This window comes from Epinephelus lanceolatus, chromosome 21 (assembly GCF_041903045.1).
Source record: "Epinephelus lanceolatus isolate andai-2023 chromosome 21, ASM4190304v1, whole genome shotgun sequence".
Classification (NCBI taxonomy): Eukaryota; Metazoa; Chordata; class Actinopteri; order Perciformes; family Serranidae; genus Epinephelus; species Epinephelus lanceolatus.
Window position 1 is genome coordinate 12,649,710 of NC_135754.1, and position 17,660 is coordinate 12,667,369.

General features: G+C 41.2%; 1 protein-coding gene across 2 annotated transcripts; it reads left to right on the forward strand.

Moving 5' to 3' along the window:
• Positions 1 to 466: 466 nt before the first annotated feature.
• On the forward strand, positions 467 to 16,948 carry ubtd1b (ubiquitin domain containing 1b). Of its 2 annotated transcripts, XM_033610973.2 has the most exons (5): positions 467 to 575; positions 1,017 to 1,218; positions 14,977 to 15,204; positions 15,325 to 15,482; positions 16,544 to 16,948. In XM_033610973.2, the coding sequence occupies exons 2-5, from the start codon at positions 1,137 to 1,139 to the stop codon at positions 16,811 to 16,813; spliced, it is 738 nt and encodes a 245-aa protein (XP_033466864.1). In that variant the 5' UTR covers positions 467 to 575; positions 1,017 to 1,136; the 3' UTR covers positions 16,814 to 16,948. The 2 variants fall into 2 exon arrangements, with proteins under 2 accessions (XP_033466864.1, XP_078019367.1); XM_078163241.1 differs by lacking the exon at positions 467 to 575 and having other exon boundaries at positions 996 to 1,218.
• The last annotated feature ends 712 nt before the right edge of the window (positions 16,949 to 17,660 follow it).

Sequence of the window (17,660 nt, forward strand, 5' to 3'; positions counted from 1 at the left end):
CGTTAACTTTTATATAATGGGACTGTTAATGAACAATACAATGTACGTGTGAGGCCACTTGTGTTAAGTTCAAGTTATTAAAAATGTAAACGTTTTCTAAATGTGTAAATATAAAACCAAACATTTAGTTTTTGGTGTTGCCTTCATGTGCTGTCCGAATTCCAAAATACTACGTACAACCTAGTGTGGACCTCTCTGTGATAGATGTCCCCTTTCACTGATGCAACGTGCATTTGTACTGACTTGAATAACTTACTACCAGTCTAAATAAGGATACTAAACTAAAAACAAGAAGCATAATGGCTGCGCGTTATAGTTATGTGATACTTCCGGCGGTGTCGACTTTATTTTCAGAGTCCTCCATTCATAATTGCTTTTCATCCTGACGTCAGAGAATCCAACACCTGCCTGCGTGCTTACGCGCAGGCGTAAAAAAGTTCGGTGGCGCAAGCTCCGCCGCCAGTCAGTCACCTTTTACCAGCAGAGAGGGAAGTATCGTTTTGGGGGTTTTAGGAAAACAAATCTGAAGACAGCGGCACAGAATTGAAGCAGTACACCGAGCTCAGCGGGAGACGGTAACTATCCACTGCATCTGGAGGAAAGTCAACGTGCAGGGAAACATTCACGGGTGCGCGGAAGTTTGTGTTTACTGATGTAGTAGTAGCTAGCTGGTTGGCCCTGTTAGCTTGTTAGCGAGGAAGGTGCGCGCTGCTCAGACTGCTGGACTTCAACATTTACAACTAGCCCAACTTAACAGCCAAGTTAGACAACTGTCCTGTTTGTGGTTATAACATTTAAAAACGATTTGGCAGATGTTGCGGTGGCTTGTAGGTTTGGCAAACTCTTGTAACGTCAGTGCGGGCCACGAGCTTTGAATCTTGTGGGGTCGTGTCACACACAGACAGCACTGACACATAAAGAGAGAAAACGCATATAAAGCCACGATCTTTAAAGTAAAGATCACTGCAGTCAAACATCCAAGCGTCCCTGTCTCTGCTGATACGGATGACCTATAGGTTTGCAACATTGGCGCTGCGACCCGTCCTCCTCTTCGGACCTAGTTCATCGTCTTCGCCCGTGATGGGCCCCCTGCTCAGCTAGTACGACGCGTGGAAACAATCCGCAGCCCTCTAACCATGGGAGGATGTGTGGGGAGATACTGGGAAGGCTGGGAGGACACACAGAGCCGAGGCTCGTCCAGGAACGGTGGACGAGGAGGTAAGACTACAGTGTGTGTGTATATATATGTGTGAGGTCCTTCACTAAATCATATCATGTTTCACATTTTTACTCTTGCAAAACTACCACTTACACCTTCCGCCTGTCAGCTTCTCGTGATGGCATTGCAAATACATGGTAGTTCCCTCTGTTTTTGTCAGTTCCCTATGTTAACCCCTGCTGTGTGACAAATGATGGCGTTTGGCCAGTGGCGCCCCAAGGGGTGCCCAGGAGGGCCATGCCCCCTTTAACAATTGCTTGAAGGGCAATTTTTATGCCTTTAAGAGGCTGTGCCATACTAATTTTTAAATTAGTGTGAAGACAGTGGTATTTTGTGAAACCAGACAACTTAAGACATCCGTTGGTGCCAGCCATGTTGGCGTAGCTTGTCGGGAAGGGGGTTAAATAATGCTCCAGAGTTAGGCAAAATTTTGGAAAGGGAACAACTAGTATGGCCATTTTCAAAGGGATCTCTTGAACCTTCACTTCAAGATACCTGAATGGAAATTGGTTGTTTGGGTACCCACAAGTCCCTTGAACTTGAGAGGGTTTGTTCCCAGAAATGTTCTGCTTCTAATGATCAATGTACTCTAAAGTCTAAAGTTGTATATTTGTCCTTTGAAGGAAAGGGGCATGGAGCCTATCTGAAGAACAATTAATCATCTATCACATATACAAATACATAACACATTACAACAGGATTTTTGTGGAACTCAAAATGTTAACTGTACCAGTATTAGTGTGCATCCTCCGCAAGATCTTCAGTGGTCTTATCTGGCAACCCCTTTGAAAAATGTCTGGGGGCACCACTGTTTTGGTATCTGACAACTGTCCAGTTCTGCTTAGTTGCATGTATGTAAAGTACACACCCAATACATATTAAAGTGCAGAAAATGCTCATGACACCACTAGAGGTGGTTGAGACTCCTTTTATCCAGGTGTATTTCACTCCTGCATCTCAAGTGACCACTTGTGATTGGGTTTCACCTCCTTGCGCACCTTTTGTTTTTCTGTGGACAAACTGACTGCTGCTAAATAGAAGAACAAGAAGACCAGTTGGTACGTCACTCTGGATGGTCTTCCTCCATGCTCAGGGATTCAGTTGCATTCACAATGCACTACAAATCTTCTCTATATAAACTTGCACATTGGCATGCTTGGATCATTGTGTATGCTAATGTTGGTTGATTAGATAGAGATCATATTGGACAATGGCAAATGCTGAAGTTCCTGATAATTTACACAACAGCAAGTAAAGCAGAAGGACATTGAAGGGCACCAGTAGAGATTTGGGGATTTTGGACGAATAGTCTTTTCTTTGATTGCTGGAGACACATTTGTAGCTGTAGGTGTAAGTGCATTACAATTCACCTGGATGCCGGCCTCAGCTCACATGACCAATGTAGAGAGCGTGTGTCCCCTCTGCAGGACAACACCAAGTCACCAGTTCTGTCTTGCTGCTTTTTACCAGTCACTTCACAGAGAAAGGTCTTTGCTCATGTAGCCAGCACACAGACTGTGGTGTTAAGGCAAACTCTACTACGCCAAACCCACTCTCAATGGTGATTACAACTGCACCCACGCAACACCTACATTTGTCTGACATTGCACCCATTACAAGGCTGACGATTTTCTCACCCAACAATTTCCAGCCTCACACTTAATCTCACAACGGTGAGCTTGTTGGGCCAACAGCTATCTAAAAATGATAGTATGGCAGCCCTGTGAGCACCATTTCACACTGCACTCCTAATGCATATGCAGAGACCAAGGAGGAGGCTGCTGCTGGCTGAAGCAAAGGGTTACATTGATTCCCAAAGTTGCTGATATATGTCGATTATTCACATCAGGGGCTGGAGTTCATGTCCATTAGTTACTTACCTTCCCGGAAGATAACATTCTTCTGAAGATAAACACTGGCTCACTGCCATGTTTTGTTCTCTTACACTTGTCTTTGATAGTGACAGATGGAATTTGGATTGCTGCTTCAGCACTTAGTGAGAGTAAATGTTATATTTACAACCAGACTAAACTGAATGACGCAGGCGCCGCACAGCCGAATTGGCAGACGTTTTGAATTTCTGCATAGTTTGGGCCCCAGAAAACAATGTCAATGATATTAGCGTGAGGTTTTATGATGTATGGTGTGATTATTAGAGGCTCTACACATCTGTCAGGTTATGAATGTTGTTATTACCTCACTTAGGATGGTAAACAACTTTTAGGCTCCTTTAGAGATGTGGTGAAACCTCCACTGAGGTCATTCCATTACTGTCACATTCAGCATATCCGGAGCTAAGAAGTTTCCTTTATAGTGACTGTTTAGGAATCTAAGTGTCTGTTATTCATTTGGATGCAGGTTCTGTCCCCTTTGTTTCCTCAAACTTTGCTGATGGAAAGTTTTTCAGTCTTTTTCCAACAGGAATTGTCTCCAGTTTACATCAGAAAGACAGAACATTTTTAAGAATGATTCCAGCTCTGTGCGTTCGTATCAGAAGTGGACTTTTCTGAACCCCGGCCACATGGCTGTGTTCCAGTTTGAACATCTGATACAGATTTTTAGAGCAGCAGAATATGACCTTCAAAATAATTTGTCTTTCTTTGTTTCCTGCCAAAGTGGCTGATGAATAGACTTTTTGAAGTTAAAGCCTTCACAGCCAAGATTCTCTGGGCTTTGGTCGTGGCTCATGGTAATTTCCCATCCTAAATTGGTATCAACACACCCTACGCACATGATACTCCCTATTAGACCAGGCTTCGATCAAACAAGTCACATCATGTCCTGTTGCGTCATTGACTGGCTTCTTTGACGGGACTGACTCTACGCTGCTGACACACCCTCATACAGACAGACAGCCATGTCAGAAGAAGAGAACAAGTACAACAGAAGATTCATGTGGTATTCCTAGATTTTTTTCATAGTATGACTTCATAGATTTTAGTTCTTCTAAAGCCGTAAAGTTTTTGCCCTTATTTTCTTTGGATGAAATGTATCTGTCATTTATGTTTTTTCTCTGCATCTCATGCCCTAAGGGATAAAAAAAAACCCAATTTGCATGCCAAAGGTTGGAATATACACTGCCTGGCCAAAAAAAAAGTCACCACCAAAAAAAAAGGTCATACACTCTAATATTTCGTTGGACCGCCTTTAGCTTTGATTACAGCACGCATTCGCTGTGGCATTGTTTCGATAAGCTTCTGCAATGTCACAAGATTTATTTCCATCCAGTGTTGCATTCATTTTTCACCAAGATCTTGCATTGATGATGGTAGAGTCTGACCGCTGCGCAAAGCCTTCTCCAGCACATCCCAAAGATTCTCAATGGGGTTAAGGTCTGGACTCTGTGGTGGCCAATCCATGTGTGAAAATGATGTCTCATGCTCCCTGAACCAGTCTTTTACAATTTGAGCCCGATGAATCCTGGCATTGTCATCTTGGAATATGCCCGTGCCGTCAGGGAAGAAAAAATCCATTGATGGAATAACCTGGTCATTCAGTATATTCAGGTAGTCAGCTGACCTAATTCTTTGAGCACATACTGTTGCTGAACCTAGACCTGACCAACTGCAGCAACCCCAGATCATAACACTGCCCCCACAGGCTTGTATAGTAGGCACTAGGCATGATGGGTGCATCACTTCATCTGCCTCTCTTCTTACCCTGATGCGCCCATCACTCTGGAACAGGGTAAATCTGGACTCATCAGACCACATGACCTTCTTCCATTGCTCCAGAGTCCAATCTTTATGCTCCCTAGCAAATTGAAGCCTTTTTTTCCGGTTAGCCTCACTGATTAGTGGTTTTCTTAAGGCTACACAGCTGTTCAGTCCCAATCCCTTGAGTTCCCTTCGCATTGTGCGTGTGGAAATGCTCTTACTTTCACTATTAAACGTAGCCCTGAGTTCTACTGTTGTTTTTCTTCGATTTGATCTCACCAAACGTTTAAGTGATCGCCGATCACGATCATTGAGGATTTTTTTCCAGCCACATTTCTTCCTCGAAGACGATGGGTCCCCACTATCCTTCCAGTTTTAATAATGCGTTGGACAGTTCTTAACCCAATTTTAGTAGTTTCTGCAATCTCCTTAGATGTTTTCTCTGCTTGATGCATGCCAATGATTTGACCCTTCTCAAACAGACTAACATCTTTTCCACGACCACGGGATGTGTCTTTCGACATGGTTGTTTAGGAAATGAGAAGCAACTCATTGCACCAGTTGGGGTTAAATAACTTGTTGCCAGCTGAAAGATAATCGCCCATGCAGTAATTATCCAATAGGAGGCTCGTACCTATTTGCTTAGTTAAATCCAGGTGGCGACTTTTTTTTTGGCCAGGCAGTGTATATACCCTGGTAGAGCAGGGTTGGACAACATGTCCACTGTGTCTAAATAGCTAAGATTTATCGTCTTTTGAAGATTGCATGAGAAGCTAGGCTGATTATAAAGTGGAAGTGTTTGTTGGCTTTAATTAGCAGTGTACAGAAAAATAAAATATTGCACTTATAGGTAAAGCTCGGTTAGCGGAAATGTTTATTGTGCGTTAATGATCGCATCTTTTTTAATGTATTGTCTGGCTTCCTAGTCTCTTTACAACAGTTAATTTATATATTTTCTTTTTGGTCTGGTGGCCGGACAGAATAGACATTTCAAGTGGGGCTAGGTAGTGGATTGACAATATCGAGATATATATATATATATATATATATATATATATATATATATATATATATACTGGTATCAGCTAGATAATCTTAGATTTTGGATATCATAACACCATAAGTGTTGTCTTTTCCTTGTTTTAAAGGCTGCATTACAATAAAGTGATGCCATTTTCTGAACTTACCAGACTATTCTAGGTGTTCTGTAGTTTGCCTTTACCCACTTAGTCCAGGGGTTGGCAACCTGTGGCTCTGGAGCCCTTCTTTATTTAGTTATTTTTTCAACATTTTAATTCTCATGTATCTTTGTTGTCATCCGAAAGAAATTCTTACATTCTTCAATTGTAAAACTGTGTAGCCTATCCACCAAATTAAGTTTAAACATTTAATCAACTAAAATGTGCATCATTGGTGTATAGCCTGGCCTCTTTTCCCTTCAAATTTTGCTGACCCTCAATAGCGTTGGCTAGTCTTTAGTCTCTGAGCAAAGCTGCCTATCGATTCTAAATCCAAAAAGTAAGTCTTTGAGGAAAATAGAGAATATAATAGTGCCAGGACAGATCCGTTTACTTTCACCGCAAACGCTACATAGTCGAAAGAACCAAAAATAACAAATAGCCAACGGCAAAGTAGCCACCTTGTGGTACAACATATTGATGAATGCCCATTTAGGCATATTAGTAATCATAAGACTCAAATATGTTTTCTGGCTCCAGACAGATTTTTTTATGTCAAAAATCGCTCTTTTGATAATGAACGTTGCTAACCCCTGACTTATAAATGATAACCACTTTACTGATGATTATTTATCAGAAATCTCATTTTGTAAATATTTTGCGAAAGGAGCAATAGTCAACCCCACAATCTCGATGCAAAATTTATATTGATATTAAGTATTTGGTCAAAAATATTGTGATATTTTACTTTCTTTACATCACCTAGCCCTAATTTCAAACCATTAGCACTAGGTTTTCATGCTAGTGTTGTATCAGTAATTAAAATCAGTCAGAAAATTGAGCTTAGCGCATGACTGCTAAATTTGGCCGGGCCGATGTGAGCCAATATGAGATTATTGCAGATATATAGGTATTAGTGTAAGTGTTGTCCATTAAGTAATAAAGTAAGTCAAGTAATGGTGCCATAGTTACAAAGTTGAATGACACCGGAGAGTAAGCACGGACAAGTTAATTTTTCTACTGTAGTTACCCACTCAGTACTGATTTGATCCCAATTTGGTAAAAAATGTTTGTTAGCCAACCAATACCAATGTATCTTAGCAAGTCATTTTTTGAGTTCTCATGAATTTGCCTCAAAAATGCAGTATATACGAATTCGGCGAGCAATTTGTGTATGCCGCCATCTTGCGGCGGCACCATTACTGCGGTGACATGTGTCAGTTATCAGTTCATTATGCTGTCATTGTAAACTTACTCTCTGCAATGACAGCATCATGAATACCTGGATTGATGATGTTAGACAGTGGCCTCCGGTAACTGATGAAGGCATCTTAAATCAATCAGAGACCTGTAATTGCCATTTTTCTGGTCATCGGAGGCCAGGCAATCAATAAAATATTCTTGAATACCTAAAACAAAACACAAACATGTGTTGTTGTTGTTGTTGTTTTTAGTCACGTAGCCTGTCCATAATGATTAAATGTCACGCTGCTAGCTTGCTAACGTCAGCACACGTAACGTATGCTAACGTTATATTACACAGTGTTTAATGATACAGTCTATTATCTCCCTATTACTCTAATCTTTCCTGCTTATCGCTCAAAGAAATGATTAATTTCTATATTAATATCGGTACTCATTTAAGATACCTTCATCAGTTACCGGAGGCCACTGTCTAACATCATCAATCCAGCTATTCATGATGCTGTCATTGTAGAGAGTCACTTCAATCAATCAATCAATCAATTTTATTTATAAAGCCCAATATCACAAATCACAATTTGCCTCACAGGGCTTTACAGCATACGACATCCCTCTGTCCTTATGACCCTCACAGCGGATAAGGAAAAACTCCCCCCAAAAAAAACCCCTTTAACGGGGAAAAAACAGTAGAATCCTCAGGAAGAGCAACTGAGGAGGGATCCCTCTTCCAGGACGGACAGACGTGCAATAGATGTCGTACAGAACAGATCAGCATAATAAATTAACAGTAATGAGAGAGAGAGAGAGAGAGAGACAGAGAGAGAGAGAGAGAGATAGCGAGAGATAGAGATAGAGATAGAGAGATAGAGGTAATGACAGTAGCTTACAACAACATTATTGAAAGTAATAATATTATAGTTATAGTTCTGGCTACTGTGGTACAATATGTTGAAAGTATGTATTAATATCTGGCAGTATACATGTGTGACAATAGTCATATGTGTATAATAACAGTAGAAGTATGACTAATGACTAATGATGGCAGCAGCAGCAGCAGCAGGAGGCATCTGGCAGGACCACGGCAGCAGCACAACCACACACGTCACGCTGTCCAGGCACCGCTGCGATATGAGTTAATCTGAGAGACAGTGGAGCACAAAGGCTCCGGAGAAGAAGCCGAGTTAGTGACATCCAGCCTAACTAGGGGCTGGTACAGGGCAAGCCTGAGCCAGCCCTTACTATAAGCTTTATCAAAGAGGAAAGTCTTAAGTCTAGTCTTAAATGTGGAGACGGTGTCTGCCTCCCGGCTCTGGCTCCTGATCTACTTTTGGAGACTTTAGGGACCACGAGTAACCCTGCGTTCTCAGAGCGCAGTGTTCTGGTGGGATAATATGGCACTATGAGCTCTCTAAGATATGATGGAGCTTGACCATTTAGAGCTTTATAAGTTAACAGTAGGATTTTAAATTCAATTCTGGATTTTACAGGGAGCCAGTGCAGCGAAGCTAAAACAGGAGAAATATGATCTCGTTTCTTAGTTCCTGTTAGTACACGTGCTGCTGCATTCTGAATTAGCTGGAGAGTTTTTAAGGACTTACTAGAGCTACCTGATAATAGAGAGTTACAGTAATCCAGCCTAGAGGTAACAAAAGTGTGGACCAATTTTTCTGCATCTTTTCGGGTCAGGATAGGCCTAATTTTCGCAATATTACGCAGATGAAAAAATGCAGTCCATGAGGTTTGTTTTAAATGAGAATTAAAAGACAAATCTTGATCAAATATTACTCCGAGGTTTCTTACGGTAGTGCTAGAGGCCAGAGCAATGCCATCTAGAGAAACTATGTCATCAGATAAAGAGTCTCTGAGTCTCTGAATTGTTTGGGGCCAAGAACAATAACTTCAGTTTTGTCTGAATTTAACATCAGGAAATTGGTGCTCATCCAGGTTTTTATGTCTTTAAGGCAGTTATGGAGTTTAGTTAATTGATTACTTTCTTCTGGCTTCATCGATAAATACAACTGAGTATCATCCGCATAACAATGGAAATTTATAGAGTGATTTCTAATGATGTTACTTCACAATGACAGCATAATGAATTGATGACTGACACATGTCACCGCAGCAATGGCGCCGCCGCAAGATGGTGGCATACACAAATCGCTTGCCGAATTCGTCTATAGTTAACAGTTTTGCACTCCAGGTTAGTAAATTAGCATCAGTAGCTGGGTTATGTAGCTAATGCTGCAGTCGAACACAGTAGTATTATAACTGAACCCAGAAATAGATTTACCTAATCTCAAAGCATAGTTTGAGATGTTCTGTAGAAATGAGCGCGAAAGACTTAAAAGCTAAAGCAGAGGTGAGTATGTCTCAGCTCCTCAGGGATATTAGAGGTCTACTAGGCTCTTGAAGCTACAGCGGTAAACAAGTGTATGTTAAATATTTTGTGCAGGCTTGTTGAAAACCAGTAACAGGATACATTGCATTTGTCCCTGGCCTGCTGAGAATGTTTTCAAAAGTAACATAGATGCTACACAGGACTTTGTCAAGGTAAGGAGACTACCTTTATCTGCAGTTGCAGGAAGCCCAATGCACCGTTGTGGTGATAAGATAACCAGCTAAAAAGATGACACCGTATGTGTGCGTTTGACTGCACGTGGGAGTGTATGTGCATGTGCTTGTGTGTCCTGTGTCTTGTTAGGTCTGGGTGCACTTCTTTCTATCCTGTCGATCAGCTCCAGTTCACTGATATCTGCCTTTAAAGAGGAACACAGAAAACACCCCTTATTCATTGTTTGCCTCATGTCAGGGGAATGTAAGAGGCTGTTAAATGTCTTAGCAGGGCCAGAATAACAGTATGTGTTTTCCCAGGAGCAGGTAATCCTTTAACAGCCACCTATGAGTGTGTTGTGATGATCGTATCCTGACATACACCCTTCTATATGATCCTCATACTTTGTTTAATTTCATTAACTCTCATAGATACAGCATGTTTCACTGTAGCCTCGTCACGTGGCACCTGTTTTTATGAGCCCAGACGGATGAAAACACCCTGATATTGCCTCATGTGTCTGTAATGCATTGCTTCATGTCTCTGTTTTGGTGTGCTTCAGTTACATTTGATAAAACGGGGCTATTTAGTGAATCACTTCCATTTGTTGTCGCCTGCTGCACACACACGCGCACACACACACACACACACACACACACACACACACACACACACACACACACACAGTCCACCTAACCACACTTATTTCCATAAAATGTAAAACTCTGTTTAAATTTTATTTCTACCACTTTTTTGTTTCTTATAACAATTTTTTGGCAGGTGGTTTTATACAGTACATTCCTCTGTCTTGAGTGTAACTAGCTTGTTATTCTTTGGGAATCCTGATTGCTGGAGGGCACAAAAAAATACACTGGCAAAAAAGATGCTATTCAAGTCTAAAGAAACTCAAAGGCGTCCTAAAGCCTGTTGCCTAAAGCCTAAACTGTTGTCTCTGATTCTTAGCTCACATCCTGTTCTGATTATTTTTGTCAAACGTTTAAGTCCTTAGCTGTCCCACATCTGCTTGTGCTGACTTTACAGCACGTTGACCCTTCAGAAAATATCCTCTGGAAATGTCATGTTGACTCAGTGTGTCACTGAAAGATAACCAGTCTGAGCTCTGAGTCAGTTTTCTTCGGAAATGGAAGTCACCAAAACACTACAGCTGAAATCACAGGGCAGCTCACAGTGCAAGACTGTGACATTATTCATTCATATTTTAACAGAGTTCATTCTGCTGTACACAATACATAGCAAAACATTTAAACATCACATAATAATGTGTGTAAGTAAGGAGAGAAAGGAAAATGTGCATTATCCTGTTTGGCAGAAATAAAGTGCACCAAACTAATGGATGCGCAGCACTATGAAGAGGAGCACTAGGGCTGGCAAGATATTTGATTTTTACTACATGATTATTGTGGCAAAAATAGTTCATGATAACGATATTATCGCGATATCTATAGAAACGTTGAAATAAATGAATCACACTTAAAACAGGAGTGTAGGGAGATGGAGAGTGAGTCTATCTGTACTAAAGCATGAAAAAAGAAGAATAGCACTTAATGGATGGTAAATAAGACTAGATGGCGAGAATGGAAAGAAACAGAAATTATTTAAGAGGTGCTGGATTACTACTTACATGATATTATCCTGTATTATCAGTATTTTATTTTCAAAAATCATGGTTAATGATACAGTCAATACAAGTATATTACGTGCACCATTATGTAAACATTTTGGTGAATGCACTTATTCCATTTCTTGCAGAGTCAGAAAAATGATACAACTTGTATCCAAATTTGATGCTGCATCCAGCAGTTTGCATCACTTTGTTCAATGGTAACAAAATTTGCCTACCACCTCACAACTTAACATTTTAACAAGGGTTAAAAACTAGCGGAAAAAAAACTTGGCTTTGGGGCCAACAGTGATATTGATCCTATGGGGAATACAAAAAATCAGATAATAGTAATTTCTATTTAACATAAACTAGCAATCTTGATTCGGAGCCCTTCAGTTTATTATTTATTAATCTACACCTGTGACCATAGGCTGTATACTAAAGATGAAGGACATGACAGCTCCTCATAAGTAAAGCTTCAACATGTCTATCGCCCCCTGGTGGCTGGCTGCAGAATACGTCATAAACCTCAGGGACATGGGCCAAATTAAAAGATCAAAGTACACATCAAATAATTTTTTCCCAAAGATGGTTTTTGTCATTTTAGGTAGTTCTTATCATGCTAATGTATGTTCAAGGGTTCGCTTTTATGATGTATTTGGTTTTAATTGCTTACGGTATATGAAAAGGGGATGTGACATCATGATTGACAGCTGTGATTGACTCTCGATTGGGCCAAGCGGTTTTATGGACAGCAACTGGATACTTCAGCTCCACATCCTGATCCCTACTGTGCAGACTTTGGTTTCAAGTGACATCACCAGCGCAAGATGGCGGTGACCGTACCTTGGATATTTTGGAGACGTGTTGCTCATCTTTGTATACAGTCTATGATTGTGATTAATATGCATATTGAGCACAAGATTTTTTTTTTTTTAAATCCACTTGTCAGCGCTTTCTGGTTGACAAACCAGTGTGTAATGGAGGCTCTGTTCCTAAGTGACCTCAAACCTCAAAGCTTCTGACTTGAAAAGAGGGTGAATATTTATATATTTTAAGGGTTTTCAGAGTCACACAATGTGGGCTCCCCGCAGACAAAATGGAGACAACTGTGCCCTACCCACACACACGCTCACACACACCACCCACATCGTAAACAGGAACTGTCATTTGCCATGGGGTCAGTGAGTTTGCTGTTGGCTACAACTTGAGTCCTGTTTTTTTGACAGAAAATTAATCTAAAAAAATGGACGTTTTTCACTATTTTCTGATGTTTTATAGAGCAGATGAATAATTTAAAGAGAAATGATTAACTAATAATGAAAATAAACGACAGTTGAATACTTAACAGACTGAAAACCTCTGGTATAGTTTGTTGTGTGTTTCGGCCCTTGGAACTGGAATAATATTGCATGTGTACCTGTGTGTCTTGAAGATATCGACCACATAAGGATAGGTAATTTTACCCCATTTGTCTTCTATACAGACATGTGTCCACTACCACTTTAGCTGAGTGGCAGTGAGGAAGCCCCTTTGCTTCACTTGGGATTCACTCCTTTCCAAGTGCTAATCCTACACCACCCCACGTCCTCCACATTACTCCTCCTAAGCCGCCTGCACTATAAATAATTTGTTTGAAAGAAATGCAACCTCTTGGATGTGTGCGGCCTCCTTCATACTCCTCTTCATTTTCCATCCCTCCTCTCCTCGGTGACTGGCATCTCTGCCTCTTAGGCATTTGGAAATATAAGCTTTGGCTGGTTTAGAAGCTGCTTTTGATAAGTAGTAAAGGTGTTTATGACAACATAAACTGAAGTGACTGGCAGTTGGCGACCATTTAGAAAACACCACAGTTGTAACACAGCCTATTATGTTTAAGTACAACCCACAGTGGGGAATCTTTCACCAGGAAATTGCAGGTTTGGTAAATTGTGGTGTCTTTGTCATTTAGCAACAGCTTGCCGAATTGCTAGTGAATGTTAAGATGTTAACCTGCTGAATGGTGATCAGAAATGTTAGTGTCTTCTTGATGTTTGCTTGTTGTTTTTGTTTGTGACCGTCAGTCCTCCACTAATATACTGTAAGTGCTCTCCTGGCCTAGTGTGCTTTGTGTTAATATTGATGGTGGGAAACACAGGTAAGGTTACTAGAGAGACATAAGCTACACGTGCCTCATGCATATTGCAAACTCTGAATGACCTCCTAATTTTAGATTCGGATGACATAGTGTGGTGGGGTGGAGGGAGATGTTCTCTATCTCTGGAGACGGGTAGCGTTTCTCTCCACTGCCAAATATGATAAGAGATGAAAGCACAGGATATGAATTATATGGAATCCATGTAAATCATCTGTGGTACTGAAAATCCATTAAAAACAAATTTCCACAGATTCCACTTCAGTAAGACGATTGTACATCTATATGATAGAAAGAACAGTTGATAAAGTAGTGCAGGTATTATTTATAACATGAACTATCTTAGCATCATACAGACTTGCGTTTGTAAATGTCTGACATTTTACTTTTGTGGTCTGTACTTTCCTGTGTATGTCGGTCAAAGGAAAATTTCACCCCCTCAAACGATCATTTGAATATCAATCACTCAGCCTGTGTTACGTTCATTAGTGAGGAAAACTTTGTTTTACTTGCATGCCTTGATGGTGAACGAAGAATCCAAAAACTGATTAAAAAAATTGATGAATCAAAGTCAAAGGGGACATTGTTCAACAACAGCAAAACAATATCAAAACGTCCGTTTCTAAACTGTTGCACAACTTTTGAAGTGTAAAGGGGCGATCACACAGAGATGAAACGCTAGAAGCGCGACACCAGTTAAACAATTGTTTTCCTATGATACAGCGCGTCTGACCGGCATTCAAGTGTCTTTTTAGACAGGCGTTTTTCCGGCCTCTTTTTAGATGCGTGTTTTTGTAGCTGAAAAGTTAAAATATTTTCAACTTTTTAAGCGTCAGACACCACTAGTTAGCGCGCATTGAATAAGCGTTTCAAGCGTCTTTGAAGCGACCGCGTCTCTAGCGTCTCATTTCTGTGTGATCACCCCCTAAGTCAAGTCTCATTTATCTAGTTATATGCTCATTACTTCCCAAACACAAAACCCTGATATTCAAAACTAAACTGAAAGTGAATCCAAACCAAGCTTTTCACACAATAACACAAACTAACAGATTGCGGCAGTGGTCGATCTGCAGCTCTCATGTTCTGGCTTTGAGGTTTAGTTTAACTTAGTTTGGGAAGCTCTGAGCCTATGACTGGATAAATGAGATTTCGATTATACTGCACGAGTTGTGTGTGAGTTTGTAAATGAATGTTTTGATGTAGTTTTGCTGTTGTTAAAGGTGGACCTCTGTGACTCCAATTTATCAAGGATTTTCTCTGTTTTTGGATTCTTCGTTCACCGTGGAAGCATGTGAGGAAAAAAATTATGTTATGTTATGTTCCCGAATTCAACTTAACACATAAACAACTGGTTATTTTTGTGATGATGCATTCCTTTAATGTCACTGTCTCTCACTTCTTCCAATCACAGGACGTAACGAGCCTCTGAAGAAAGAGCGTCCCAAGTGGAAGAGCGACTATCCGATGACAGAGGGCCAGCTACGGAGCAAGCGGGACGAGTTCTGGGACACGGCGCCGGCCTTCGAGGGCCGTAAGGAGATCTGGGACGCCTTGAAAGCTGCAGCCGTGGCCTTGGAGTGCAACGACCACGAGCTGGCCCAGGCAATAGTGGATGGAGCCAGTATCACACTGCCACATGGTGAGGACAGAAAACACATAAATCACAAAACCACCCTAGTTCTTACTCGTCAAAAAAAATACTCTCGCATACAAAGTCAGTAGAACAACATATCCTGTTCTCTCCAACACCCCTCTCCAGGTACTCTTGCGGAGTGTTACGATGAACTCGGGAACCGCTACCAGCTGCCCGTCTACTGCCTTGCTCCACCTGTCAACCTCATCTCAGAGCGCAATGACGACGACCCAGGCGATAGCCCCGAACCTCCTGTAGCACCCAAGAAGGAGTTCCAGCTCAAGGTACTGTCACAAGCACAGCTCCTAAAACACTTACATGGTTGTTTTTCACATTTTATTGGGAGTTGAGTGTCTCATCTTTGTATTATCTTTGTTCACACCTCCAACAAATGCAGCATACATATTGAAGTGATCATCAACATGTTTATCAAAGATAACTTGCTAATCGAACAATCCAAAGTCCTGTAGCCCTTAGTTACTGGTGCTAGGTCAGACAAGCTTGACAAAAAGAAACATGGCGATGCTCTAACATGTGTCTCACAGTACTGTTCTTCATCATAACATGTATTTACATGAGTTTTTGGGCTGGATCACAACAGGGACAGCTCATGCCAGCTCTGTAAAGCGAAAGTCAAAGCGAATCAAGGTCCAACTGGGTATATGCCAGCCACTTCCTGTTTGAAATTAAAAGTCCTCATTTCAAATTTCAGCCCTGTAGCAATTCATACACGGGCCAGCCATATACTAGGTTTTGACCAAGTCTTGATTTTTTTATTATTATCATTTTTTAAAATGTGGGTTTCAACAAGCCTAACAAGTTCTGTCATGTCATCCATCTCATCATCTCTCAAGATTTTGCTCTTCTGATTTGATTTGAGCTTGAGCTTCCTACAAATGGGTCTCCCTGTTGAGAAGTGAGATGAACTTCCTGTGCCTAAAATGCAGTGGAAACGTTCTTTCATAATCACAACCTAACACAACCTCCATAGTTTTTGACCTGGAAAGAGGCAGAAATGAGGCGAGGAGAAAACCAAAAAACCTAATAAAAACAACTCCTAATCACCAAGATGCTGATTTACCTGGAACTAATATTACCACACAACCTGTGTTTGGTGAAATATGGGAGGTAATCGGCTATGAAATTTGTACTTGGCAAATTACAAAGATGGCAGATTCGCACAGGGTTAAGATCACAGACCACCTTCACAATTCTTACAAATTACTAGATGTTCCCAGGTAATACTAGTCCTGTGTGGACAAGGCTTTAGTTTATCCTTGAAAGACAAATTTTACGCGTCTGTCTCTTGATCGGTGTTAATTTTCATACTTCCTGTTTGCCGTAGGTACGACTTTCCACAGGCACAGACCTGCGCCTCAGCGCCAGCATGGCTGACACCATAGGGCTACTAAAAAAGCAGCTGCAGGCCCAGGAGGACATTGACGCCGCCCACCAGCGCTGGTTCTTCTCCGGGAAGCTGCTCACGGACAAGACGCGACTGCAGGACACTAAGATCCAGAAGGACTTTGTCATCCAGGTCATTGTCAACCCGCAGGCCCTCCGAGGCCCCAAGCTGTCACCCACCAACACTGCCTCATTGCCTGCATCTGAATAACGGAGGACACAGAGGACAGATGGAGGGATGGTGCAGTAGGTAGTGAGGTGGTTGGCAGACACTTCAGGACCAGAGGTGCCTCCCTATTGCTGGATAACTTATACTTTTTAAGAAAAGTTATTGTTATTGAAATAAAATCATACTGTGGAGGTACAAAACTACTTTGGAGCAAAAACACGAGGAAGAAACTCAAAAGTGCTGCTTTCTGTCATCTGCCACGTGTCATTATAGTTTGGGGTTCTGCTGGGTTGTTCTTTAAGTGAATCCAGTCACCACACTAATGCTGGAGCTCCTCGTCCCCTTGTCTCTTTGAACCATCTCGAATTAAAAGCAGAACTCGTCATGCTGGTGTGCAGCCATTTCAACCACATACAAAACATGCACATCACGCTGCACATGCAGACTCCGCCTCTGCCCTTTTATCTGCATTAATGCTAACTAAGTGCCAACAGATGAACTGCAGAGGTGTTTGTGTTGGTTCTAAAGCACATTTCCACTATGACGCCCATGGACTCTGCGCTGCAATCCTTTCCTCCTCCACAGAAACAGGAGGGGAAGGCGGAGAGGGAGATTCTGAACTTCTTTTTTCCTTCTTTCTTTTATTGAGGAAATAATGTAAACAGAGCTTTTTTGCACATTTGAAGATTATAACTATACTTTTGTGGTAGTTTGTGTGCCTTCTACAAAATGAAACAAAAAAGGGTTAATGTCCGGAAAGACACTAGTGTTACCGCTAGGCAAAGCCTTCTGTATTTTTTTAGATTCAGGAACTCTTAGATCAATCCAAGCTATAACTGCTGCCTTTTTTAATGATTTCAAGAATATTGCAAACAAAACATTTAATGTG

Bases quoted from the DNA above. Each gene is read 5' to 3' on its own strand.
- ubtd1b (XM_033610973.2), top strand. From the start codon at position 1,137: ATGGGAGGATGTGTGGGGAGATACTGGGAAGGCTGGGAGGACACACAG. The intron at 15,205-15,324 runs GTGAGGACAGAA...ACCCCTCTCCAG, and splicing joins CAGTATCACACTGCCACATG to GTACTCTTGCGGAGTGTTAC. The intron at 15,483-16,543 runs GTACTGTCACAA...TGTTTGCCGTAG, and splicing joins AGAAGGAGTTCCAGCTCAAG to GTACGACTTTCCACAGGCAC.